At 49.0% G+C, this 27,923-nt stretch overlaps 2 protein-coding genes across 5 annotated transcripts; one reads left to right on the top strand and one right to left on the bottom strand.

Moving 5' to 3' along the window:
* Positions 1-36: 36 nt before the first annotated feature.
* BECN1 (beclin 1) lies at positions 37-19,512 on the top strand. 4 transcript variants are annotated; one of them, XM_036033944.1, is made up of 13 exons: positions 37-316; positions 635-920; positions 10,987-11,115; positions 11,857-11,924; positions 13,011-13,069; positions 13,737-13,827; positions 13,935-14,071; positions 14,226-14,420; positions 15,318-15,464; positions 16,722-16,871; positions 17,361-17,421; positions 17,834-17,976; positions 18,702-19,512. In XM_036033944.1, the coding sequence occupies exons 2-13, from the start codon at positions 650-652 to the stop codon at positions 18,868-18,870; spliced, it is 1,620 nt and encodes a 539-aa protein (XP_035889837.1). In that variant the 5' UTR covers positions 37-316; positions 635-649; the 3' UTR covers positions 18,871-19,512. The 4 variants fall into 4 exon arrangements, with proteins under 4 accessions (XP_035889837.1, XP_028375280.1, XP_028375281.1 ...); XM_028519479.2 differs by lacking the exon at positions 37-316 and having other exon boundaries at positions 624-920; XM_028519480.2 differs by lacking the exons at positions 37-316; positions 635-920 and adding an exon at positions 10,548-10,708.
* Positions 19,513-19,829: 317 nt separating this feature from the next.
* Positions 19,830-27,886, bottom strand: CNTD1 (cyclin N-terminal domain containing 1). The gene is made up of 7 exons (XM_028519478.2): positions 27,414-27,886; positions 24,419-24,494; positions 23,996-24,164; positions 22,878-23,040; positions 22,282-22,426; positions 21,064-21,160; positions 19,830-20,467 (listed from the first exon to the last, which is right to left on the bottom strand). Exons 1-7 carry the CDS (start codon positions 27,580-27,582, stop codon positions 20,294-20,296), a joined length of 993 nt encoding a protein of 330 aa, XP_028375279.1. The 5' UTR covers positions 27,583-27,886; the 3' UTR covers positions 19,830-20,293.
* Between the last annotated feature and the right edge of the window lie 37 nt (positions 27,887-27,923).

Here is a 27,923-nt window from a genome sequence, read left to right as displayed (position 1 = left end):
TCAGGAGCTGTTGAACTCTGTTAGCCCCGCGCTCGCCTTGGCGGGAGCCGCTGCCGCTTAGAGGACCGGACTGACCACGGCGTCGCGCTCCAGTGACGTCAGTCCGAGGAAGCTGGCGGTCCTCGCTGGCTTCGGGAGTCTAGTCTGCGATTCTCGCTGCCTCCTCCCGTGGGCCGAAGCTCTGGCGCTGTGCTACAGCCAAACAGAAGACAAGGTCTATAGGACCAGGACTCCCCACCGGTCTCCACCACTTATTCTCATACACATTCAGATCTCAGATCAACTGCCCGATGGAAAAATTGACGCCCAGAGCGGGGTAGGTTACACAGTGATGCCAGTAAATCCTGGAAGAGAACCCAGGCCTCCTGACTTCCAGGACAATACTGTATCCATTTTCCTAATGGAAGCCAAAGACCGTATCTCCACTCACCCATTACTTCTGTCTGTTAACATTGGTTATTTCGCTAAATAAAATGGACCAGGACACTTTGCTAGGCTCTAAGACAACGCTGCTTCAGAACCTAGAAATACAGGGTCCAGCGGAAGTAACACCGTTCTTAAAGTAGTATAGTATAGTATAGTATAAACGGACGTGTTGTCTTAGTAACCTTATTTATTACCCTTTGTGTTCCAGGTTCCCTGAAGTAAAATGGCCCATCGACTGACCAGGGAGCAGCGAGTGAGAGCAGTAAAGCTGTACTATCAAAACCAGTGCAACGGCGCAGCAACCGCTCGGTTGTTACGTGAAGAATTTGGCATCCGGCTCGTACAGAGTCGTAACATCACGAGTCTGATCAGGAAGTTTGAGGCAACCGGCAGTGTGCATGATGCCAAAAGGTCAGGAAGACGCGTTTCAGCGACGACGGAAGAAAAGGCTGCCGAGTTACGGGCATCGTTGTTACGAAGCCCTCAAAAATCCAGTAAGTGTCTGTCAGGGGAACTCGGTATTAGCGACAGAAGTGTTCGAAGGTTGCTGGACAAAATGAAAATGAAGCCATACATTCCGCGTTTGCTACATTCCTTACATGACGGAGATTCAGACAGAAGGGTAGAATTTTGTGAAAGATTTTTGGCCAAATTACATGAGGATGAGAACTTTCCAACCAAGATATGGTGGTCGGATGAGGCTACCTTCAAATTGAATGGCCATATCAATCGCCATAATTGTGTGTATTGGAGCGATGTGAACCCACACATTATCTTAGAGAAAGACATAAACTTACCAGGGGTAACAGTGTGGGCAGCGATATCAGTCATGGGTATAATTGGGCCAGTGTTCTTTGATGGTGCTGTCAATCAGAATAATTACCTCCATGTCCTACAAACAGAATTGTGGCCAAGAGTTGAACAGGACTTTGGCGTTTACTTCCAGCAGGACAGCGCGCCGCCACATTATGCGCTGTGTGTCAGAGAATGGTTGGACATGCATTTCGAAGGGAGGTGGATAGGGCGCCGAGGGCCACTGGAGTGGCCGGATGGATCCCCAGACCTAACTCCGCCCGATTTCTTTTTGTGGGGCATCCTTAAAGATCTTGTGTACAAGACGGAACCCCGCAACATTGATGAACTAAAAGACAGAATTCGGGACAAATTTGCTGACATTACTGTCGAATTATGTCGTAAGGCTTGCTTGAGTGTGGTTGGTAGGGTACGGGAATGTCTCGCACAAGATGGACAGCAATTCGAACATTTCACCTAAAATGTCATATGGTCTGCTTGAGTATGATAATGTGATGTTGCACAATTACATGCTTGTGATTTTGTAATACAAGACTTGGTATAGATGACCAGCTCATAAAAAAAAGGGTGCTATTTGTGCCAGACCCTATATAATGTGAGTCCCTTATGTAAATTAAAACCTTCTGCCCTGGCTGGTGTGGCTTAGTGGATTGAATGCCAGCCTGTGAGCCAGAAGGTCACTGGTTTGATTCCTGCCCTGGGAGTTTGCCTGAATGGTGGGCCTCATCTCCAGTTGGGGGCGTACAGGAGCAACCAGTCCATGTGTCTCTGGCACATCGATGTTTCTCTCCCTGTCTTTCTCCCTCCCTTCCCATCTTTCTAAAGATAAACAAAGTTTTTGAAAAATATATATAGTAGGCACACTAAAAAGTAAAACAGGTGAAATTTAATTTTAATCACATTTAACCTAGTTTTTCCAAATATTATCATTTCAACATGTAATCAATATTTTAAAACATTGAGATCATGTGCATTCCTTTCTCATACCAAGTCTTCGAAACCCAGTAAGAATTTTCCACTCACCGCACCTCCCGGTTCTGAGGGGCCACAACTACAGTCCTGAATAGCCATGTCCGACTAGTGTCCCCTGTAGTGTCCCAGCACAGTCCTGGGAAGTCAAAGGTAAACAAGACCCAAGTTCTCTGGCCTCATGGGGCTTAATACTGGGGAAGGACACCAGAAAGTAAACGGACAACGCAATCACAAAACATGATAAACGTTAGGAAACGCATGGCTGATGCAGGAGTCTATTTTAGGCCGACTGGCCAGGGAAGGCGGTTTAGAGGGAGCAACAATTACTCTGACATCTGAAGGATGTAAAGGGGTAGCTTGGGAAGGGGGCGGGAACGGGCCTTCAAAGGTGCAGGTGCAGCACAGGCAAGCGCCCAGGGGACAGAAAGAGGCTGTCGCACTGAAGAAACTGAAGGACCCGTGAGCTGGGGGTGGGGGTGGGAAGTAGGGTGGAAGTAGGGGAAGAGGGTTGTTCGGGAACCGATGGGATTAAGTGCAAGGACAGGTCACCTGGTTTACATTTTGGGGTCACTACTGCTGCAACACATTTGTCCTGGGCAGGCGTCTGTGCTGAGGGCAAGGGGAAGGGGAATATGCGGTGAAATGAAATGGGACCGACGGTGGCCTTTGGCATCAGGGAGACCCGGTTTCAAATCCCGCCTCAGCTCTTCACTAAACGGGGTAGCTTGGTAAAATTCCTGAAATGCTGCATCTCAATTCCCTCATCTGACAGGTGGGATTTTGGTCACTACCAGTAAGCAAGATGTAATTCTCTAGGGTTGTTGTATTGGAAATCATATATATTTTAAATGACTAGCTCGGTGCCGGGACATAAGGCAGGGACTGGGTACACAGCAGCCACGTCAGATAAGCTATCTGTTAGCATTCAACGTGACGGGGTTACTCTTTAAGCTATGTAGTTATCCCTGCCTTCAGACTCACGGTCCTCTTGCACTCATTCAGCACAACATACAACATAGCCCGTACTACCCACCTTGCTTATTAACATCTATTTTTTCCCCTTTTGCTCTGTTTTCTATTAACACTTGTTCCTAATTAAATTGAAATCAGATCTGAAACTTCACTTCAGGAATGCTCTTCCGAATTAACTTCACCTTATTTTTTAAAAATTTTTTATTTGCCCTGGCTGGTTGGTGTAGCTCAGTGGATTGAGCTCGGGCTGCAAACCAAAGCATCACAGGTTCGATTCCCAGTCAGGGCACATGCCTGCGTTGTGAGGCCCCAGCAACCGCACATTGATGTTTTTCTCTTTCTCTTTCTCCTTCCCTTCCCTCTGTATTGATTTTTTTCTTTAGAGAGGAAGGAAGGGAGAGAGAAAGAAACATCAATTTGTTGTTGCACTTACTTACGCATTCATTGGTTGACTCTTGTAGGTGCCCTGACCAGGTGTTGAACCCACAACCTTGGGTGTATTGGGACAATGCTCTAACCAACTGAGCTACCTGGCCCAGGGTTTCTTCATCTTATTTTAAGTATGCCATTACCCTGCATTTTTTTCTTTATTTTTTCCCCTTAACCCTAACTTTGCCCACCTCTACCCAGACCCCACCCCCCCTTACCTTGCATTTGTTTCAGAATTTGTAACTTCAACTTGAAAACTTAATATGTTTGTGCTTGTTGAAATATGGCTTTGTTCTCAAATAATTGTGTTTTGTATTCAAGTAGGTTGTAAGACGGCAGCTACACATTCCTTCTATATTTCCATTCCTCCTCCCTTATCTAAATGTCTTATATGATCCTCCACTCATTTATTTATTCAGGGAACAGTTGCTGAAAGCACCACTATATTTACCAAACTCCATTCATTCCTGTGTGCGAAGGAATCAAAAGTGATCGCTGACGACTGGTCCCTGTAAATTCACGTGTACAGATCTCAGGTGGGTGCACCACACTGCCTGAGACCCTCCTACATGCTCCTGACAGGTTTATTCTTCCGCACTCCAAATGACTGTCATAGCTCCTTATCTCCCCAAACCTCCGATATCCCTCCCTCTCCTCCTACCTCCAATTCACGACCTTGGCTTATTGGTCACTGAGAAAGCACGCGAATGAGAACTTCATCTTACCACCAAATCTGTCAGCCTGCAAATACTTCTGCCTTTCCTCCTCTTCCACTGAAGGAAACATCCCTGGTCCCAGCAAAACCCAGCTCCTCCTCTTGTGCACTGGAACCTGTCCCCTTTCAGTCTCTTGAGGTCTGTGCGTCTGTGGTTATCTGTTCTTTTCCCCATGTGACACTTACCCCTCTCTACCGGATCACTTCCAAACATGATAAATCTCTCCCATCTTGAGAAAAACCCTCCCTCGGACCCAGGTTCCTCTCTCGTGTTCTTCCCACTTCTGTGTTCTTTATGGCAAGGCTTCTTGAGCAACATTATTATTGCCTCTTTTCTACTTGCTCATCTCCCATTTACTCCAGTCCACTCCAGTTGGGTTTCCCACTCCACGTTCTCACTGAGTTCTTGCTAGCGTACTGGTGACTTCCGTGCTGACAGCACCGGTGGTGACCTCTCCATCTTACTTGAACCTCTCAGTGGTACCCAACACCTATTTGCTGGTGGCCATAAGTTTCTTTCTCCAGGCCTGACATCTAACTGAGCTCCAGTTGTCTACCTGACATCACCAGCTGGGTAGCTGATTGGCATCTCAAACTTAACGTGGTCAAACCGGGGCTATTGATTCTCCCCCACACCTGTGATTTTTCTGTTGGTCTCCATCTCGGTAACTGACACAACTGTCCGCCTCATTGTTGAAACCAAACACCTAACTAGTGACCTTGATTCCTCGTTCCCTCATCTCCCCACATCCAGCCGGCATCAGTCAGGCCCTATCAGCTTTCCCTGTTTAAGCCTGGATGAGAATGTCTGTTTTCACCTCCCCCCTTGCGGTCCCAGTCACAGCCACTGCCATCCTTTCCAGCAGTGTTACAGTAGACTCTCTGGCCTCCGTTTCCACTCTTGCTGCCACCCCCACTACCACATTCTGTTCTTTACTCACACCCAAATTACCTTTTAATATGCCAGCCCTGTCTATGGCAGTGTCTCCTAAAGCTGAATCTATCCATCTGTCTATGACCCAGATCCCAACTCTAGAAACACCCAACAGAAATACAAAAACACATTCATTAAGAACGTGAAAAAGAATGTTCACAGCGTCACTAATTACAAGAGCCTCAACTGGAAACTACTCACATGTCTCTCAAGAGTAGAATAGGTAACTGAATTTTACACAGTGGAATACTGCATAGTTTTGAGAATGGATGAACCAAAACTACACACAAGATGGAGGAATTTCACAAAAATAATACTGAATGAAAGAAGCCAAAATCCAAAGAGACTGTACTCCCATTCACATGGAGTTCAAAAACAGTCAAAACTAGTACATGGGGTCAGGTTTGAGGGTATGGGTATTGTTTAGCTTCGTGCTAAGGAGACGGGTCCTCTTGCTACCGAAAGGGGACGCGGGGCAGGAGAGTTCAGTGCTGGCTGCATGGGGGCATTCACTTGTGAAAACTGAGCTGGCACTCCCACCAACTGAGCCACAATTATAATTTGTATCCTTTTCTCTATATATTTTATTTTACTTTTTAAGAATGAGAGAGAGAGAGAGAGAGAGAGAGAGAAACATTGATCGGTTGCTTCCTATAAATACCCCAACCAGGGAATCAAACCTGCAACCTTTTGGTGTATGGGACGACACTCCAACCAACTGAGCCACACTGGCCAGGCCTCTCTATAGCTTTTATATGTCAGTAAACAGTTTTGGGTTTTTTTTTAAATCATTGTTCAAGTACAGTTTTCTCCCTTTTACTCCCAATCCAGCCCACCCACCCAACCCTCCCCACTTCCCTTCCATTACGACCCCCCTCTAGTTTTTGTCCCTGTGTCCTTTAAATTTGTTCCTGTAAACCCTTCCCAGTCTCCCCCGAAATTCCCTCTTCTCTCCCCTCTGCTCACTGTCAGCCTGTCCTCTATTAGTTTTTTTTTTTTTAAAGTCAGCCAGATCATCTCTCTTCCCTGTTTATCACCCTCAGTGGCTTCCCAGGTATCCCCCAGCCGAAGTAGCTTCGCCCACCCTTGGCCCCACTTATTCTCTATCACATCATCCTCTGTTATGTTCCTCATCATGCCCACTATGTTGGTTTGTTGCTTTAACAAAATACCACAAACCGGGTGGCTTAGAACAAGAGCAATGGATTGCCACACAGTTCTGCGGGCTGGGAGTCTGAAAGCAGAGTGGGTGGACCGTGCTCCCTCTGAGGAGGGAACACGGAGAAGAAAGAACCTTCCTTTCTACAAAGGAAGCACCTGTTCCAGGCCTCACTTGCAGCTCCTGGAAGCCTCGGGTATTCCTTGGCTTGGAGACAACTGTCGTCTCTGTGGGTCTCTTCACACGGCATCCCTCTGTTCATAACCATCACCGTGCCCAAATTGCCCCTTCCTATGATAACACCAGTCTTGGTGGGTGAGGGCCCACCCTAACGACTCCACTAACTTGGTCATCTGCAAAGAGCCTGTTTGCAAGTGAGATCACATTCACAGGGGTGAGGACTTCAACATCTCTTGGGGGAACACAGTTCAACCCGTAACACCTGTCACTCTCTGAAATCATCTTATTCATTTGTTTAAATGTTTGTCAATTGTCTCCTCTAGAATATAAACTATTAGAACAGCTCACCAATATATCCTCCTAGACCTAGAAGGGTGATTGGTTCATAGTAGGTGATCGGTAAACATTTGTCGAACTGGTGACACGGGCTACGTTCTTGAGCAGCCACAATCCCTCAAGCACTATACACACTGTCATATGTTCTCCAAGCAGCAGGGCACACAGGGTTCACTGTGTGCCAGGCACTGCCCTTTGTACTTCATGTTACTAGATCACTTAGTCATGACACTACCGTATGTGACATACACTGTCATGCCCTCACTTCACAAACAAGAAAACAAGCCACAGAATACTTGAACAACTTGCTCAAGGTCAGTGTTGGTGAATGACAAAGATAGGTTTTGAACCAGGGCAGTCTAGATTTTCAAACCCTCAGTTGTAATCTCTCTACACCCCACCCCTCTGTAAGCCCATTACAGCTCTATGCCTTTCTGAGACTGTATTAGTGGTAGCCAAGCAGGAAGCGACACAAGACTGTCAACCCGCCTAGGTGACAAATCTTTGGGAATGATTCCCCTCACCAACTCTAGAGGGAGGCTCATGCTGGAAGAGCCAAGAGGAAATACAGGAGAAAATCAATCTAGTTCCATACAGTCCATCTAATACTAATTATAGGGGGATGACCTACATGTACTTTTTAATTATATTCTATTGATTGTGCTATTACAGTTGTCCCAATTTTTCCTCCTTCGTCTCCCTCCACCCAGTGGCCCCCACTCCCTCAGGCAATCTCCGCACCATTATTCATGTCTGTGGGTTATGTGTATAAGTACGTTGGCTACTGCATTTCCTATACTGTATTGTACATCCCCATGACTATTCTGTAACTACCTGTTTGTACTTCATTATCCCCTTACCTCTTCACCCATTCTCCCCCATCAGCCCCCCCATCTGGCAACCATCAAAATGCTCTCCACATCCATGATTCTGTCTCTTCTTGTTTGCAGTTTTTTTTATATTCAATTGTTGATAGATAATGTATTTATTGCCATTTTATTGTTCATAGGTTTGATCTACTTTTTCTTACATAAGTTCCTTTAACATTTCATATAATAATGGTTTGGTGATGATGAACTCCTTTAGTTTTTTTCTTGCCTGGGAAACTCTTTATCTGCCCTTTGATTCTAAATGATAGCTTTGCTGGGTAGAGCAATCTTGGTTATAGGTCCCTGCTTTTCATGACTTTGAATATTTCTTGCCAATCCTTTCTAGCCTACTAAGTTTCTTTTGAGAAATCAACTGACAGTCTTATGGGAACTCTCCTATAGGTAACTACCTGCCTTGCTCTTGCTATTTTTAAGTTTCTCTCTTTATCTTTAATCTTTGGCCTTTTAGTTATGATGTGTCTTAGAGTGGGCCTCTTTGCATCCATCTTGTTTGGGACTCTCTCTGGTTCCTGGTCTTGAATGTCTATTCCCTTCACCAAATTAGGGAAGTTTTCTTTAATTATTTTTTCAAATAGATTTCCAGTTTCTTGCTCTTTCTCTTCTCCTGGCATCTCTATAATGCAAATGTTGGAATGCTTGAAGTTGTCCCAGAGGCTGCTTGCACTAGCCTTGATTTTTTTTTGAGTCTTTGTTCTTCTTGTTCTGATTGCTTGCTTTTTGCTTCCTTATGTTTCATATCATTGATTTAATTCTCAGCTTCATCCACTCTACTGTTGTTTCCCTGTAAATTGTTCTTTATTTCGATTAGTGTGCCCTTCATTTCTGACTGGATCTTTTTCATGCTGCTGAGGTCCTCACTAAGTTCCTTGAGCATCCTTATCACCAGTGTTTTGAACTCTGTATCTGATAGATTGCTTATCTCAAATTTTTAAAGTTATTTTTCTGGAGTATTGATCTGTTCTTTCATGTGGGCCATGTTTCTTTGTCTCCTCATTTTGGCAGCCTCCCTGTGTTTGTTTCTATATGTTAGGAGAGCTGCTATAACTCCCTGTCTTGGTAGCACACCCTAATATAGTAGATGTTCTGTATGGTCCAGTGGCACAGCCTCCCCTATCACCCAAGCTGGGTACTCAAGGTGCACCCTTAGTGTGGGCTGAGTACACCCTTCCCTTGTAATTAAGCCTCGGTTGCTATTGGCAGGTCAGTGGGAGGGATTTACCCAGGCCAGTCAGTTGCAAGGACTGGCTGTGACCGTTAACCACCAACCTCCGCCCTGTATGGAGAAGCAACTGTGAAAAGACAGGGTGGTGGTGCTCTGACATGGTCTGTAGCTGTCCACTGGGTGCACTGGCCCTGGGGTTTCCCAGGTGGTACAGGCCAAGGTCCATCCCCCTCCTATATTCTGCCTGGGGCCACCTGCCTGAGCTATAAAACTATCTGAGATGGCTGCTACTTGTTCTGGGCTTGGAGATTCCCAGGTGAAGCCAAGCTGTTGAATCTAGGCTGGCAGCTGCTAGTGCTGGGCCTGGGGCTCACTGAGGCCAGCTGTTGCTTGTTTGAAAGGATTTAGGAACTTGTGAAGCAGGAGCTAAGACCAACCATTCATATGGAAAAGCAGCTTGGGTGGGTTGGCAAGTTGGGTGAGACTGAGTCTCTGGGGATCTCCAGCCTGAGGCAAATGGTATTAGCCAGGTTGATGGAGCCTCAGATACGGCACCAGCCCACTGGCTCTCTTGGGGGCAGGGCTCAGAAAAGGGACAATGGCCTCTGCCCACCTTTCTGTCTGGGGGAAAACTGTCCTCCAGCTCCCGCCTTAGGCCAGACACTTCAGTTCCTCCCTGTGTGCCACTGGTGCCTTTCAAGCTGCTACCCCAGGGCTGGAGCTCAGAGGGAGTGAGTCTGAGTAAGTCTCGGATCACCTACATTTAAAATAATAGGCAAGTCACCACCATCTACATGGCTCTTTGGCCCCATTTATCACTTTCTAAGTAGTTCATTTCCCCACTGATTTGAAATACTACTTCATCACATACTAAATCCCCCTGTGTATTTGGTCTGTTTTTTGAACTCTATCTTGTTTCATTGATCTCTCCATTCCTGCATATCTTTATACATTTCAAAATTTGAAGTGCTCGACTTTCCCTAATAATTGAAATTTTATAATGTGAAATAAAACACAAAGGTTACTTCCCCTCCAAGTGTGTCTATCACTCTCTCGGCGTTTGAAAGAAAGCCCAGCTCGCCCTGGCTGGCATAGCTCAGTGGATTGAGCGTGGGCTGCGAACCATAAGTGTCGCAGGTTTGATTCCCAGTCAGGGTACATGCCTGGGTTGCAGGCCATGGCCCCCAGCAACCGTACATTGATATTTCTCTCTCTCTCTCTTTCTCCCTCCCTTCCCTCTCTAAAAAATAAATAAAATCTTTAAAAAAAAAGAAAGAAAGAAAGAAAGAAAGCCCAGCTCTCCCAAGGAGAAACTTTTAAAACTGATACTGCAGAAGGAATTAAAGTGGTTCCACTCAAAAGTGACAAATCTGAAGAAAAGTCACTGGATTACAGAATGGCAAAGCCTTCTTCTCTCCCAACTCGGTCCTCCACTTCTCTCAACCTCCGCCTACCCGCCGACGCCGGGGCGTTTCCCAGCTCAGCCTCTAGGGGCCGCAGCTCGGCCCGAAAGCTGGTGGACCCAGACCGACCGTATTGACTCCGCCTTCAGCCGCAGCCGTCATGAGGTCACGTCCGGTCAGGGCGGAAGTTCTCCGCCGACCGGGAAGTAGCTGAAGGCTGGGCGATGGCAGTTCTGGAGGCCTCGCTCTGGCGCAGAACCGAGGCCACGGTGCCCCCGCGGTAGACAGGACCAGGGTGGCGGGCTCTGGGCCCCGAGGTGAAGAACGTCGAGGGCTGAACCGCGCGACCTTAGAAGGGGGCCTGGGAACCCTGACGGCCCCTAGTGCAGCCCCTCCTCCCCCCAGTTTACCTGGCTGTAAACTGCCTTTGGCGGGGCTGCCCCGGAAGCAGGCCCATTTGATACCTTACTGTTCCTGGAGGGAACGGCGCGGGCGGGATTTCCCCACTTCACAACACCAGCAAGGCTGGTGGTAGCCCCGCAACGGGGGTTCAAGGGCGTCAATTCTTCCTATCATCGCCTCTCCATCGCCGTAGGAATGGAGGGATCTAAGACGTCCAGCAACACCATGCAGGTGAGCTTCGTGTGCCAGCGCTGCAGCCAGCCCCTAAAACTGGACACGAGCTTCAAGATCCTGGACCGTGTCACCATCCAGGAGCTCACAGGTCAGCGAGACCCTTGCAAAGAGGGTGGTCAACATCGTTGAAAGTGGGCAGCTTTGGAGATGTAGGTCTTGAAGTGTCTATCCGTGTAGTTTGCCACAGACTCCCGTGTAAACCCAGGAAAGTCCATCTCTCTGGCTGCCTGTGTGCCCTTCCAGAATACAAAGCAGTTCTGATACAGTGTGCCTCGGAGAGCGTTCTGTAGCAGCAAGGAAAGGTCCCTAGGTTTTAACTAGCTGCGTTCTCTCATTCCCATGTTCTCTGTACCTTCACTCACCTCCCATCCCCACTCAGTCACTTTCATTCTATTTATGGAAAACTTCAGAGTGTACAGTGAACCCCATGTACCAGTCACCTAGCTTCTCTAATTATTAATGCATCTTTAATCATGCTGTATCTGCAACCCCATCTATTCCCCTCCCACCCCAAATTATTTTGAAGCGAATCCCAAACAAATACTGTAAATATTTTGGTAATGATTTTTGAAAGATAAGATGCCTTTAAAAACATAACCATGATATTATTATCCTGGAAAAAACTTAACACCTCCTTAATCTTAATGGGGGTAAGGGAAGAAGGCAAGAGATTCTTCTTCGTGTAAATGGTAATTTTAAGAAAAAGATGGGGGTGGTGAAGAGGATATTTCCAATTCTTTTTCCATTACTTTCATACCCACTCCTGCTTTAATGGGACTGTTTTGTTTTGAATAAGATTCTTTTAACTCGATGTTTTTCTTGCCCTTAGCACCGTTACTTGCCACAGCCCAGGTGAAATCAGGAGAGACCCAGGAGGAAGAGGCTAACTCGGGAGAGGTAGGAAATACCGAACGCAAAGCGGGTTTCTGCAGGGTACTTGGTGCTTCTGGAGCCACAGACTTTTGGAATCTCAGGTTAACAACAGATGCTCTACATGAGCAGGCCACTGCAGATCATCGGAGGTACGGAAGCACACCTCAGGTCACAGGGTCACTGAATGAAGTGTCCATTCAAAAATGTGGGGAGAGGTTCTTTATTTGAAGCAGAATTATAAGCCACTATAAGGTAGGAGCATTCAGGTTTACAGGTTGACATTCAGGCATTCTTGGTTTACATCTGTTGTCCTAGGTAATTATTAATATCCGCTCCTCTCCATTCTCAAAAGTATCTTGATTTGGACAATGAATTCTGTGATTACTATAGCCAGAAGGATTGTCAGTGTTGGAGAACATGTAATTTTTTAACTGTGAAAACTTCAGTGATCAATTCATTGCCAAAGAGAGATGTCATACGTTTTTCATCACATTAAATTATGAAGAAAACATGTCGCCCTGGCTGGCGTAGCTCAGTGGATTGAGCGCGGGCTGGGAACCAAAGTGTCCCAGGTTCGATTCCCAGCCAGGGTACATGCCTGGGTTGCAGGCCATAACCCCCAGCAACCGCACATTGATGTTTCTCTCTCTCTATCTCCCTCCCTTCCCTCTCTAAAAAAATAAATAAATAAAATATTTAAAAAATAAAAAAATAAAGAAAACATGTCAATTACCTACTCTTTTCTATGCCATAGCAAACTTGTTTGATCTGGCTTTTTTCTTGTGCCATCATATTCAGGATGTCTCATCCCTACCCCTGACTAGGAAGTGAGAAAATGCATATGTAATTATTATATAATTGAGTAAAACATACTTAGGGAATGATGTGCCCCACAAAAACATCAAATGGAACTTGGGGTCTGTCTGTACTAGGGGTCATTTCTTAGTATGCAAGGATTGGCTAGATAATACCCATTTGTTCAGTCTCTGTGGTTTATGAAGTCCTGTGCTTGTCAGTCAAGGGTAAAGCCAGATAGTTCTGAGGCTGCTTGGGAAATAGACTCCACCTCTGAGCTGTCAGAATTCTAACGGGCTCTTATTTCCTTCCCAGGAGCCATTTATTGAAACTCGCCAGGATGGTGTCTCTCGCAGATTCATCCCCCCAGCCAGGTGCCTACTGCTCCTTAGCCCCTGCTCCTTGCCAAAGATTAGTTGAATTTTAATTGAACCCAGAATTGGGACCTGGAGCCAGGTGATAGAGATGAATTGTTACCTAGCCTTTTGGCTCTTCCAGAAAAGATGCATTCCCTTATACCTGGCCCATCCCCTTCCAGTACTGATGGAGTTTTTCCTGTAACCATTCACACGTAGGAAGAGACTGTAGCTCTCATGAGAAAGAATTAAGAAAAGTCAAGGGAGCAATCAACTAATAAAAGAAATGGGCTCCTGAAAAGTTTAAAAGTAGCAAATGTTACACGTTCAGGTTCTTCATTATTGATACATGTGAAGGCGGCTGGCAAGGGGTGTAATATTAAAAAATGGTCTTTCCGGATTCTCCTCCCTTTTCTATTGTAGACACATATATGGCAGTTTTTGATGCCCCCTCTCCCTCCTTAGTCCATGCAGGCCAACCTTCGTGCTGAGTGCCCCCTGTGCAACACCAGCATGGCCTCCCCTTGGGACAGAGGTACCCTTGGGAGGTCAGGCGGGCTAGGAGTGGGTATGCACCTTGAGGCCCCTCAGCTGGTGCTTGAGAGGCTCTGCCACTGGCGCCGCAGTAGGTGGAAGAGGCCTCTCTGCTCCCTCATGTGGCCCGTGGGCGGGGGGCTGTCCGCAGGATGATGTCTACAGAAAGTGCCAACAGCTTCACTCTGATCGGGGAGGCATCCGATGGGGGAACCATGGAGAACCTCAGCCGAAGACTGAAGGCAAGTCGTCCTCATTCCAGCATCAAGCAGGGGGCGTGGCTGGTAGAGGGGGGTGCCTGGGCGGGTGGCAAGGGGCCGGCCCTACCCTGACTCTCCCCCACTTCCAGGTCACTGGGGACCTTTTTGACATCATGTCAGGCCAGACAGATGTGGATCACCCGCTGTGTGAGGAATGCACAGACACCCTTTTAGACCAGCTGGACACTCAGCTCAATGTCACGGAAAATGAGTGTCAGAACTACAAGTGAGTGTCTCCAGAGCCAGGGCCCAGAAACCGACGTCCGGGGCTTAGAGCCGTCACTGTTCCGAGACCACCTGGCCCTTGCCCAGGAACTGTGCTCCACTCAGGTGAACGGAGTGACAGGTTCCCTCCGGTAAGCTCCCTGTGTCCCTGGCAGGCGCTGTCTGGAGATCTTGGAGCAAATGAAGGAGGATGACAGTGAACAGCTGCAGATGGAACTGAAGGAGCTGGCATTAGAGGAGGAGAGGCTCATTCAGGAGCTGGAAGACGTGGAAAAGAACCGTAAGATAGTGGCAGAAGATCTCGAGGAGGTCCAGGCCGAGGCCGAGAGACTGGATCAGGAGGAGGCCCAGTGAGTGATCGCCCTGTTCTTCCATTTTCTGGCCCTCAAGGCTCCGGGAGGGGGCATGGCTTCCAGATGAACGTGTTTGGTCCGTGTGTGAGCTGCAGTCAGCTGTCGTTCTGCAGCGGGTTTGCTCTGGACCCTGCATGTTGTTTCCTGGCCCTGTCTCTAGGGGTTTGTCCGAAGGGTTGCATGTGAAGGGTCGGCATGACCAAGGGAAAGAAGCGTATTGATTAAGTAGAGAGCAGAGAGGCAGGGCCGGAGCCATAACTCTGAGCAGGAGGGCGCCCGGCTCACTTGGGTGAGCAGCGCTGCACCCGGCCTTTTCCTCGGGAAGGAGGAGCATGTCGGCCCACATTTGTTCTTTCTCAGCTCAAAAATCTCATTGGTACTCTTGACCTGAGAGAACCCTCTGTCTATCTGGGGAGACACAGTGTCCACATGAACTGAAATAGGGGAAGTGAAGGACAGAAGAAAAAGTTGATTTTTCACGGAGCAGTGTGACAGGTTCCATTGGAAACGATGTGGATTAAGTATTTAAAGGACAGTGAGTCTATAGAGGCAAAGTTATAGAAGGTCAGTTGTGGCCAGTCCATAGAAGCAGCCTCTCTCCACCCACTCCCCTTGATTCTGGGCAAGGTCAGACATCCAAGAGGTGTTTGACGCTGGTTTGGAGAGGCCTTTTTATCTCCCCCTTTTGCATATGGGCAGCTGGAATTTGAGGCATTCCTGTCCCTCCCAGGCAGAACCACTGGAGCAAGTATGTTCCTTCGAGGGGGATCTGTGACAGATCTACAAGGCGCTGTAACTAGATGTAACAACAGTCAGTAACTGTTAAGAGGGGTGGAAACAGAAATGTCAGCCCCCAAACTCACAGCCTTCAATGGCCGTCTTGGCTGCCCGCAGGTATCAGAGAGAATACAGTGAGTTTAAACGACAGCAGCTGGAACTGGATGATGAGCTGAAGAGCGTAGAAAACCAGATGCGCTACGCCCAGATGCAGCTGGACAAGCTGAAGAAAACCAACGTCTTTAACGCCACCTTCCACATTTGGTAATGAGAGCTGGGGGACGAGGAGCGTCTGGGAAGCACTACCTGGATTTTAGCTGTTGAACACTATGCCAGGGTGCCCGCCTCCCCCAAAATGGGACTGGGTATCATTTTCACCCCATCTGGGTTTCCTCCATTCCTTGCCCTGGGCTGTGCACGTTCACAGGATTCTAGAGCGCAGTGCCATACACCTTTCCGAGGAGAGGGGAAGTCTGAGCCCTCCCGCCGCGTGGAATTCTGGTCCTGTGCCTGCAGCCGGGGGTCATTCATCTGTTAATTTACTTGATATTTTGTCCGTTTAACTAGTCACTGTTGAGCATCTACTGTGTGGTAGGTGCTATTCTAAGCACTAGGGTGGCAACAGCAAACAACAGGTGTTCTACGTTCTAGTTGCTTCTAACCTCATGGAAGAGATGGATAAGTGATAGGCAGTTGTAACACAGCGCGATGACGGCTTCCCTGGGTTCCCCGTGGGAACCCAGAAGGGCACTCTGCCCCGTGCGAGGAGGCCACGAGGAAAGCGGCCCTCAGCGGGGGTTGGTGTTCAAGCTGAGATGTGAGGTAGCAGTCCTCAGAGGAGGGGGCTTGTCCCTGGCCGAGGGAATGGCACGTGCGGAGAAACAGGGAGGTGGGAGTGTGGATTCAGAGAACGGAAAGGAGCTTACCGTGACTGGAGGTTAAGTGTGAAGGGGAGAGTGACCGGGTCTCAACCTGGAGAGTCACCGGTCTCCACAGGACCTTGTAGGTGTCACCAAGGGATTCGGACTTTACCCAGAAGGCAGTGGGGGCCCCTGGAGCACTCTGGGCAGGGAAGTGAGTAACTAGGTTCCCACTGGTGGCAGCTTTACCTGCAGCGTGGGACACGACTTGAGGGAAGAGGGCAGTGTGTTTGGTGGGGGGGCTTGTTAGCAGGAATGTCAGCAGGAAGAGAGAGGAGTGGGTTGAGTTGGGGCAGGGGAGCGGACAGACGGAAGAGATTTCGGAGCTGGAACCAACAGAGCCTGGTGCTTGTCTGCAGGGAGGGAGCCGAGAGAGAGCGTCTGAGGGTGATGCCCAGGTTTCTGCTTCGGCATCTGAGCAGCAGGGGGAAGGACGATGACTCGTGTGTCAGACGTGTGTTTAAAATCCTAAGTAGGTATATGGGTCTGGAGATGAGGAGAGGGATTTATGCTAGGCCTTGGGGGACAGCAGGAAGTCCCAGAAGTTGCTACGGTTTAAGTTCTCCCTGTATCTTTCCCGGCCCTTGGCCGTCGCCTGTAGGCACAGTGGGCAGTTCGGCACGATCAATAACTTCAGACTGGGTCGCTTGCCCAGCGTTCCTGTGGAGTGGAATGAGATCAACGCTGCCTGGGGCCAGACGGTGTTGCTGCTCCATGCCCTGGCCAATAAGATGGGGCTGAAATTTCAGAGGTGAGAAATGTAGCCTTTCTTGGGGTGTGGTGTGTCTTTGATACAATTTTTATCTCCATCCCCACATTGCTTTCCACTCTGGCTGGAACCCATGCCCCAGCAGACTGGGAGTGTCCTCTCTGGAGCATCCGCGTCTGGTTCTCCCCTCATGTCGGGCCCTTTCTGCTGATAAGCAGCCCCCAGCCTGCACGACCCTGGCCGTGGTCCCCAGCCTACTGTCTCCAGAACTTCAGTGTTCCCCAAGCTACTTTCAGTTTTTGCTTTTAAATCTAAACCAAAACATATATTCATCCACAGAGACCCCTAGACAATTACGTAGTAAATGCACTTGGTTCCGTAAGCAAAACCTTGAACATGGGGCCTGTGGGGAGGTGGGAGGGGTGGGGGCAATGGGAGAGGCAGGGGGAAGCCTGCAGACCGCTGGGTTCCGGGTCAGGCCTCACCGTGGGGGGCGTCCTGTCTCCATCTCTGCGCGCATCTCCCTTTCAGGTATCGACTCGTTCCCTATGGCAACCACTCGTACCTGGAGTCTCTGACCGACAAGTCTAAGGTACTCTGGGGAGCTCCGTCTTCGCTAGAATACAAAATTCTCGTCCCCCCTAACAGGACAGCTGATGTTTGGTAATGGCATCAGTCAGTGTCCTTCTTAGCCCGAGATCTCAGGAAGGGCCAGTGCCTTGCCCAGGTCAGCAATAGGCACTTGGAGGCCTACAGGAGAAATTACTCCTTCGCAGTCTTTGGGGAAGGGGCGCACCTGGGCGGGGAACGGGTCGCTGTGAGGTGGATGTTCAGCACCTCTCCATCACTAGGAAAGCAGGCCTGGGTGCACTGTGGCCTGCCCAGGGTGGCAGTGTGCGGTGGGACACGGAGGGAACGTGACTTGGAAGATGGGGCGGTTGCGCACGCTCTCTGCTAGGCGTCTCAGTGCCGCGCGCACAGCCTGTTCTCTCTCCCCTGAGCAGGAGCTGCCGTTGTACTGTTCCGGGGGGTTGCGGTTTTTCTGGGACAACAAGTTTGACCACGCGATGGTGGCGTTCCTGGACTGCGTGCAGCAGTTCAAAGAAGAGGTGGAGAAAGGCGAGACGCGTTTTTGTCTTCCCTACAGGTCAGTACCCCCCAGTGCCCAGCGAACCCAGAGTAGGGCCAGATGGAGCAGAACTGAAGGGACAGTAAGAATGGAGGCCGCACATGGAATACGTGGTGGGAACGTGGTGGGAAATCACGTGACATTGGTGGGCAGAGACTGATCAACACTGCACGTAGGACAGGACGGGACCACCCGGCCCCTGGGGAAAACGAATGTTGGCTCAGATGGTTTGGGGGGTTTTCTTGGCACAGAGCTCGAGGCCACTCTCCAGGCTCAGGAAGGTGTCCCCTGAGCCCGTGGAAATACACGGGATGCTTCCTTTGGGCAAGCTGTGTGGAAGCCCCGTGATGGAGACCTTAGTTCGGGAGAGGAAGGCCGAGCTGCTTCTGTCACCCCAAAACAAAGCTTTTCTTTTCGCCCGCCCCCCCCCCCCCCATGAGTCCAGGGATGCCCAGGGACACAGTGCGGAGCTCTGTAACCCTCACCCGCCCTGTGCTCCGGGCTTGTCATCTGCTTGGGTGTGTGTGCTGTCCCTGCACTGCACGATGACAATGAGGCTCTTGTGACAGCCTTCTTGGTTTTTGGCTTTCAAGCAAATCCAAAATACACTACCGTTCCTCGCCAAGAGTTCTTTAACAGATAAAATGACGTGAATGGTCCCATGATTCGGTCTCTGCCCATTTGCCTGAACTGACTTAACTCGGATCCCGGTTACCAGTGAGCTCTGCTGTGTCCGTCTGCAGGATGGATGTGGAAAAGGGCAAGATCGAAGACACGGGAGGCAGCGGCGGCTCCTATTCCATCAAAACCCAGTTTAACTCCGAGGAACAGTGGACAAAAGCTCTCAAGTTCATGCTGACGAATCTTAAGTGGGGTCTGGCTTGGGTGTCCTCACAGTTTTATAATAAATGACTTTCTTTTTTCCTGAGGGGGATGTTTGCCTTAAAGGCTTTAAATTTTGTTTTGTTTAGAAAATGTTTTTAAATTAAATTCGGGTACTGTTAAACAGCACATGTTTACAATACCAAAAAAAGAAAAAAAAAATCTTCGTAAGCCACTTTACAATAATACCACGTGACAGAGAGTTTCCAGAGCCGGACACGCCACACTCAGCCCCCAGCCTCTGCTGCAGTTTGGGCTCTTAACCCCAGGCCTCTCTTTCCCTGTCTCCCCTTAAAACAACTAATTTAAGTTTGCTTGTTTTTTTTTTAACTGAGTTGAATTGAGATTGATGTGTTTTTCAGTGGATTTGATCTCTCTCAACTTCCTGCACTTAAACAACATTAAATAGGAACTTTTGTCTCCACTGAGACGACGGGACGTGCGAGACGCACGGTTGGATAACGTGAGAAAAGGACATAGAAGCTTTGGTCGCCACGTGATACGGTCAGGAGCCTGAAACCCAACACGTCTCCCTCGGTGCTGGTGCCGAGTGCCTGCTCCGCTCCGCGCTGGCGGTATGCAATGGTGTCTGATCCCGTTCGGGCCGTTGTGGACAGATTTAATTATTTGTAATAAAAGATTTGCCGCAGTCTGATAACTGCCCGAGGCGCACTGTTGGGTTTTTCCTGAACTAAAAGAGAGTACTTTGTATTTTGGGAGAACTGAGCTCAAGGGCAGGTATGTGGGAATTCTGTTGAGATGGGTTAGTGTTACTTTTTAAAAACACTAACGGGGCCCTGACTGGCGTGGCCTGGTGGGGCGGCGGCCCGCGAGGCGAAAGGTTGCTGGTTGGATTCCCAGCCAGGACACGTGCCTGGTTTGCGGGGTCAGCCCCTGGTTGAGAGGCAACCGGTGGATGTTTCTGTCTCACATCACTGTTTCTCTCCCTCTCCACCTGTTTCCCTTCTTTCTAAAAATAAAGTCTTAAAAAAAAAAAACAGTGGAAATAACTGTGGAGAAAGCCCTGTTTGTGTAGATCTCCGTAACAGAACAGAGATGATAAACTACGGGAAATGGAGACTGCCTTCTTGCTCAGTCAAGGTCACCCAGGTGGTCTCAGTTTTTGAGCCCCTGGTTAATGCTAGTCTTCATGTCTGATGTTCTCTCGTAATGAAATGTACAGTTAAAGAAAAGGCATTAATATCTTGTTAAATAAAAGTGAGTCAACTTCACGAATATTTCTCTCTCCCAGCTTTTTATGTTTTCAGTCTGATACGACAGAAAGGACATGCTTGTCCACCTTAACTCTGCGATGCAGAAAAATAAGCATGAAGTTGGAATACAAAACGGTTCAAAAGATACTTGAAACTTGTGTCCCAGGCATTAAAGCCAACAAAGGGAGAGATGAGTGCGGTGACGGGAGGGCGTCTGTATTGGGCAGATTGCGTGTGTCTCACGTGTTGGAGGAAGCGGCGGCCCTCAGGGCTCTGGCCACCAGGTGGGGAGGCACGGGCCTCCCAGGTCGGCCCGGAGTGCTGGCTCCCACGCTGTGGGTCAGGATTGCGTAAGAGAAGGCGGCGATGCTCTCCAGGGCGATGCCAGTGATGCTCTGCAGATGCCCCACCACCTTCGGGAACAGAGACAGGGGTTTTATTGCCAGAGCATCGCGTCACGTCTCGGTGCACAGGCACACTGCTCGGGCCGTCCCCGCAAGCCCTCTATAAATTCTTCCCTTTCTCTGGACTTCCTGAGAAGACCACCCCCAGACCCCGGGGTTTGCCAGCAGCCAGGTAACATTAGGATACCTTCGCCCTGGTGGCGTTAGTGTGGAAAGTTTCCGCTAGACGTTTCACTCGGCTGGAGTTAAGTTTTGTGAAATGTGAGAGGGATATTTGAGCCTTGACATTTTCTCCGTTTGGGGGGATATATATATTGGACTTGAACATGACAGCAGATCACTGGTTAGCGGGTCATGGTGAAGTCCAATAAAAGGAAATGAACAAATGAACTTGGACCTCCGTTCCCAATTTCATAAGAGGAAAACCGGAGAACACTTTTCAGTCCCAAGTTAGTTTTCCCCTCTCCCGTATCCTGCTCATTCATCTGAATCCTGGTCTCGGCACCTGTCTTTCACAGGCTGTCTTCTGTTTTCCTTTCACTCGTGGGAGAGCGCTTCCTACTAGGTGCACTCCGACCGCGCTGCGCCTGCGCGGCGGCGCGTACCTGGCCCCAACACCCGCGGTTCTGGATGAACGCGCTCGCGGCGATGACGCCTACTGCCAGGAGCATGAAGTCCTCCTTCACGGAAACGAACTTCTCCCTGCGCGAGCGAGCGGGACCGTGATTAATTTTGGAGCCAGGGTGAAATGCGACCTTCCAAATCTTAGGGTCATGGAACTGCGATTGTTTTTGTGTTTTTTTTTCATATACTTCAAAAATTTTTATTTTTCCATTACAGTTTGCATTTGACATTGTTTTGAATTAGTTTCAGGTGTACAGCATTGTGGTTAGACCATCATTGACTTTACCTAGTGATGCCTCGATATGCTAGGTACTTACTTGGCACCATTCATGGTTATTACAAAATTATTGAGTATATTCCTTATGCTTTACATCTTTTTAAAATATTTTTAATTGTTGCAGTGCAATTTTCTATCTTTTACTCCCATCCCAACCCACCCACCCAGCCCTCCCCTCCTCCCCTCCTCCCTCCCATTTCCACCCACCCCTAGTTTTTATCCATGTGTCCTTTATACATCTTCCTGTAAACCCTTCCCCTTTCCCCTGAAATTCCCCTTAAATTCCCTCTCCTCTCCCCTCTGGACACTGTCAGACTGTTCTCTATTTCAGTGTCTTTGGTTATATGCAATTGTTGTTTATGTTGATCCTTTTGGAATTTTTAGACATGGAAAGAAAAAGTCAAGTAATAGCTAATTTACCCCTCTCCCAGCCACCCCCCCTACCCCCCCCCACACCTCAAATCAGCTGGGATTAAAACATGAGCCTCCTGTCTGAATGGTTTCTGGGCCTTTTGTTGCCCCACCTGTCTCCCTGACAAATGTAACTGGGAGGCTTTTTACTGTTCTGACTTTACAGTAATCAAACACTTTTGTCCAAGTTGCAACCTTGTGACTGGCTTTTTTTCCCAAGTGACTACAAAAACAGTCCAGTAATCTCAAATTATAAACAGCTCTAAAGAAAACGAGGAAATAATTACTTGAAGTCGTTTAAATTTAAAAGTAAAAGCACTTAGGGTTTTGCTGATGGGGCTCAGTCATCTGCCTCCAAGCAACACACCAGATGTTCACCTGAACCGGACAACCTGCGCGGGTGGTCTGTGGGCTGGGTGCCTTGCCCGGTCAGTTCCATGTGCCACGTTCTCATGCTGCATTCTGGACTGCCTGTTTCTGGAAGGAGCCTGCACGAAGGGAGTTGCCTTACCCTTGCAGCTGACTGGGTGTGGAGTTCTCGATCGAGGCCCTCAGCAGACTCTCATACATGGGTTCGTGCAGAAGATAGACCAGGTCCAGCAGGGTTAGGCAGGTGGCATGCAGCTGCGTGGCCGGGACCAGGCAGCCGTTGTACCCTAGATGGAGTGCGGGCATGGCAGAGAGCACCATGCGGGTCTCTTCTGGTCATAATCACAGTGGTTAATGTGACACAAAACTGTTGAGCTGCTAATGTGCCTCCTGATTGCTTTACTGGAAGAAACCTCTTTAACGGGAGGTCAGTGTCCAAGGACAAAGGGAAAGGTAGAGAAATCTCCATATACAATCAGAGAATATTTATTTTTTTCCCTCTTATCTCAGGCCTCTCTATAAATGAACTCTTTGAGCCAGTGAGGGGACCTAGTGAGTTCAAACAAGCCAGGTGCTGAGACCTGCGTTTCTTCCCCTGACAAGTGCCAGAGAGAGTCACTACAGGCTTCCTTCTGCTCCTCACTGGCGGGTTCTGCCCACTGCCCCCCGGTCCCTGGGTATATTCCCACTGTCTCCTGCGGAGGACTCCGACCCACAGTCCCCGGCACACTCCAGTACCTAGGACCTCCAGGAGCATCTCCACATACGCCAGGGGGGTAGGCAGATTGATTTGGAAGTTCAGGGACTTCAAAACATCCAGCTCCGACTCCAGCAGCTCCTCTTTAGTGTGCAGATACCCTAGGGCCTGGAGGAAATTCAGGACCGTGATGTTGCTGATGATCTGAGCGAAGGGAAACGAAACAGGGAGGGGGAGGAAAGTGCGTCAGAACGAGGACCGTCGGCACAGTATACAAAGCCCTGCCAGTCCCGCCCAGGCCTTCGCTGTGTCCTCTCTTTTGGTAACGCCCCTTCTACTCGGTGCTTGCCAGAGCGAGCGTGCAGCTCCCAAACCCACCAGGGTCTCCAGGCCTCTGCACACGCTGTCGCCTGCGTCTGGGTCCCCCCTTTCTCCCCCTTCTTTCTCCCTGCTCTCCTTCACCCTGCTCCCCTCTCCCTTGGGGTCAGCCCACCTCTCACCCCCCTTCCCCTTTCAACAAGTCGTTTTCTCCAAATACATGGCCTTGACTCCCCAAGGCTGGTGAGGTAGGTGTACAGCCCTCCATATGCACACTAATCAGAACACTCTCCCACACAATTTGCCTGTGCGTCTTCTCTCACTGGATAGTCAGTTCCTTGGGAGCACAGATATTTTTACTGTTGCAGCCATGGCACCTAGTGCGGCATCTGGCCGTAGAAGACAATAAATATTTGTCGAGCGAACGACATTTCATTATATAGGCATTGGGTAATGATGTGGAAAAGTTTTATCCTTTATAAATGGAATATTTCCCTGTAATACTGATAGGTATGTTGGCAACTCGGACATTTTATCTAAACCGTCCTTGAATTCAAGGGGAGAAAAGGTGACCTGTGTGAATAATGGCATCTGTCCAGCAATTATACTTTGGGAACAGAACTTCAGGCTATTTAATAACCCCCTGTGTGACTGTGTGTGTGTGCACATGCGCGCGCCTGTGTGCGTGTGTGTGGGGGGTATGCTTTGGAAGCATAATTGCACTCAGGAATTTCCACGTGAGTAGTACCACCTAGCCTAGCAGGGGGTTTCTCACAGTCACCTTTGAATGAGCTGGTTTCTCTCTAACACTCAGGGGCCGTGAGCCACCCCAGCTCCTTACTTTGTAGTGGAAAGAAAGTTTGCTTGCCAGCTGAACACATGACACAAGACGCAGGATAAACTTGTTGAAAAGCTGCTCTTTCAGAGCCCTCCAATCCCGAGCTTCGGTCTTATCTCTCCGCTGGACTCTGGCTTGTCTGCAGATACTCTCTGCCTGCTTAACCATAAACCTACGAAGCAGGGAAGGGCGAGATTGAACAACCCACACTCTCTCAAACTAAAAGGAGTTTCTGCTTCAAAGTGTGCTACATCGTATCCTCTCCAGTAGCGATCGCTGGCAATAAACTTCCATTTGCAATAGAGGGTACAAAACCGGGTCTCGTGGACAGGGCCAGCTAGTACTGTTCTTTCTTTTTAAGACTTGGGTGCATTAGCCTTTTTTTGAGAGGTACGACGTACAAGGGCCTTATGCTCAGGGCTTTACCTTTCTAGGATTTCTACAGCCTGGTAGCTCACAGATTTCTCCAGACACCATTGTTCAGACAGGAGAAAAACAAACTCTGCCAAAACAGGAAAGAAGAGCCTAATTCACAAGGTGCAACCAGAACCACTCTGTGAACCCTTGGCATTGTGTAAAAGCCACGATGGGGGTACGGGGAGGGGGTCAGGAGGTGAGAAACATGAGACTGGAACAACCCAAGCTGAGCTTAGCTCCTTTTGGTGCCAATGGGCAGATCAGAGGCATGAAAAGGAGGCTGACAGGGTGCCAGGGACAAGGGCTTACCGAGCCCCCTCAGTGACCCTGCAGGCTTCCTGTCGGCCTCAGCTGATAAAAGGCTTAGCCAGCTACACGCAAACATACCAGCTGGCCTAATGGGCCTCTGCACCATGCTGGGAACCCTCCGCTTCAAGGGAGATTCTTGGACGAATAAAAACCCCTAACCCCTATATTCTGTTTGCAGTGGAATGTTGACAGGAACAGAAAGGCCCCTCCCGGAGCTTCGGTGTTCTTCATAAACTGTTTGTGTAGTAACCGCCCTCCGGAGAGCTCCCGTTGCTTTACAAACACGATTCACCTAACAGCTGGATGTCACCTCTCCACCACCAGCCTGTGGGGTGAATGCGTGGTAGCTGAGCCTCTCCCTAGGAGCAATTCTGCTACGGTGGAGTGGCTTGTTTTGAAGCGACATCCTTCGCAACAGGGAACACAGCCCAGTTTGGGCGGTGGGGAGGTCACTGGGATGGTGGGAAGGGCAAGATCCCTTGGCAAGGTTTGAGGCTGCCTGTTTCTCTTTGAAAGAACCACCCCAGATAGAATTTTATTTAGTTTGCAATATCATGAGAGGGTGGAAACAAGGGTAAATGTTAGTTCTCGATAAAGGAAGCTGCCGAACTGGGGACTTAGCACTGATCAGCGAAGAATTACATACAATCAGATTACAGTATGTCTTCAAAGAAAATTTGAAGCCAAGCTAGCACAAGATAATTTAACAATCTGTTTGACACACATCATGCATCGGTATATGTACAAAACCCTGTCGTTACAGAGACTAAATAAAGCTCTGCTAAGCAGTGTCCAATGAAGAGAAATAGCTTAAGCAATTAAGCAAAATGCCCTAGAATAATTGTGTTATTAGCCAGTCCTTTCATTTGTTGGAATTATGGCTTCCTTTTTTGTTTGTTTGTTTGTTTTTTTGTTTTCTCTGTGTGTATAGTTGTTTGGTTTGGTTTGGGTCTGAATTATCTAGGCAATTGTTTCTACTTTCCATTTTAATTTGCCAAGAAAACTGAGCTTGGGGAGGGTGGAATGGATCAGGGTTACACCTCTCCCTGCTGGCCCCGCCTCCTGCACTTACAAAGGTACTCAGGTCTACCGTGACCTGAAAGACCCTCCCCCTCTATCCTCTTAAGCTAGGGCTTCATCTCTCTAATTTCCTGAAAACCGAGCTTACACCTGCGGCTTCCACTTCACCACACGCTTCCCAATGTTCTGCAATTTGGCTTCTGCTTTATCCAACTTGTTGAAATGATTGTCTCAAAGGCGAGTAAGTATGTCCACATTGTTAAATGTCACGGCCCCTCGGCCATCCTCATTCCTGCGGTTCAAATCCCTGCAGCGTCTGACACTGCTGACCACCATCCTTTCTGCAACTCCCCCCTCCCTTGGCTTCCAAAGACCTCGTGGTTCGATGCCTATCTCCCAAACCGCTCCTTTGATTCCCTTTATGACTCTTCTTCCTACTCCAGTTTCTGGAACACAAAATGTTTCCCAAGGAACTGTCCTTGACCTTCTCTTTTCTCCCTCTAGTAGTTCCCCCTCTGCCACAGTTCCAACAGTATCATTATGGAGATAATCCCCAAACCCTTATCTCTAGTTCTGACCTCTCTCCTGATTTTTTAAACAGCCTGCTAGAACACTTCCTCTGTTTTATAAAAGCACCTGTAACTTAGCAGATTCAAAACCAAAGCGATTATCGTTCGCAAACAAAGGTCGCACTTCCTCCTGTTTTATTTTTTTCAAACGTGAGTGGGTGTTTCCCTTAATGGCACCACTATATTCCCAGTCCCCTAGGCTCAACTCTGGCGTGGTCATCTTGGCCTTCCTCACTTCTTAAGTTCGTCCGTTGTGGAACCCTCTATTTCACCTCTGAAATTGTCTGAATCCATCCTCCCTGCAATCCCCACAGCCCTGTTACCTAAACTGCTAACACAGACTCTCCTGGCCTACCCACCTCCCACCTCTCTCCACCGCATCCACCCTCCGCAGTACGGCCAGCATGTTCTTTCTAGAGCAAAGGTTATAGACATCTCACACCCATGTTAAAAAAAAACAAACTTCAATGCCGTGTGTTCCTGCAGAGCCACGTACAAACTCCTCGCCTGAGCATTCAAAGTTCCACGTGGAATGCCTCCAGACTACCTTTCTGATCTTGATTTCAACTCCTTTACCAGATGCCCTAGCCAACCCGGGCTAATTCGCTGAGACTTACTCTAAGCTCCCCTAGTTCCATAGCTTTACTTGTGTTAGAATCGCTGACTCCGTTTCCTGTGTTTACCAACCACAATGTCATCTGTCCTTCAAGGTCTACTTCAAATGCCACGATGCCCAGAGGACTCCTTCGGGTCTTCCCGCCCCCGCCTCGCTCCACCGCTCCTTTCAGCCCCCGCGAAGGCTTGTTCTATCTAGTGCGTCCCTTATCTAACCATTCTTGGACCTCAGCGTTTGCAGATTTGCCCTAATATTCTCCAAGGATTATCTACGTGGTTTGAAATCAGGGACTAAATCTCTGCTCCATCTTTTTATCTTTACACACGTGGAAATCGAGGGTAGGGCACTGGTGTGGCTTGCTCATCACTGTATCCCCAGCACCTGGCATACAGTAACTTATCTGAATTAATAAAGTAAATCGCAAGGTCAGCGCCTCAAAGACAGATGCCCGGCGCAACCCGAAACCCGCTCCCTGGCCCTGCATTCACACCCACGATCCGGGTCTCCCTGAAGCTGCCCATCCATCCCGCAGACTCCTGCACTGCCTGCTCGTTCTGCTGGGCCAAGTGGAGCAGAGCGTCTTCGATCGTCTCCGTGGCAACAGCTCCAAACTGAAATTCACTGGGAGAGGCCAGTCTTGGTCTGGCGGGTCCGTCCATTTTCAGAAACCTTTCTGGACACCCAGAAGGCTCACTGGGTCCGTAAACCGATCCCCTTGGCTTCTCTCCACTGCCCTCTGCCGCACTCTGGATTCGTTCTCCCGTCTTGTGTGCTTGTCCTCGCCTCGAGACCAAGGAAAACGCAATTCCCGCGACAGCCTCGAGCGCTCCGCAGTCTTTTCCCCGCGCCAACGGCCGCGGACCCCTCAGCCAATCAGGAAGCACGGCCTCTTCCCGTCTGCCCCGCCCATCGAAGGCCGACAGCCCCGCTCGGTAGGTTAAAAAAACAAAAACAAAAAACGTGGACTACAGCTCCCAGCGACCCCTGCGGTGGCCAAAGA

This window comes from Phyllostomus discolor, chromosome 8, assembly GCF_004126475.2.
Source record: "Phyllostomus discolor isolate MPI-MPIP mPhyDis1 chromosome 8, mPhyDis1.pri.v3, whole genome shotgun sequence".
In the NCBI taxonomy this organism is placed as follows: domain Eukaryota; kingdom Metazoa; phylum Chordata; class Mammalia; order Chiroptera; family Phyllostomidae; genus Phyllostomus; species Phyllostomus discolor.
The sequence above is the reverse complement of the archived record's forward strand: the minus strand, read 5'-3'. Positions and strand labels throughout refer to the sequence as shown.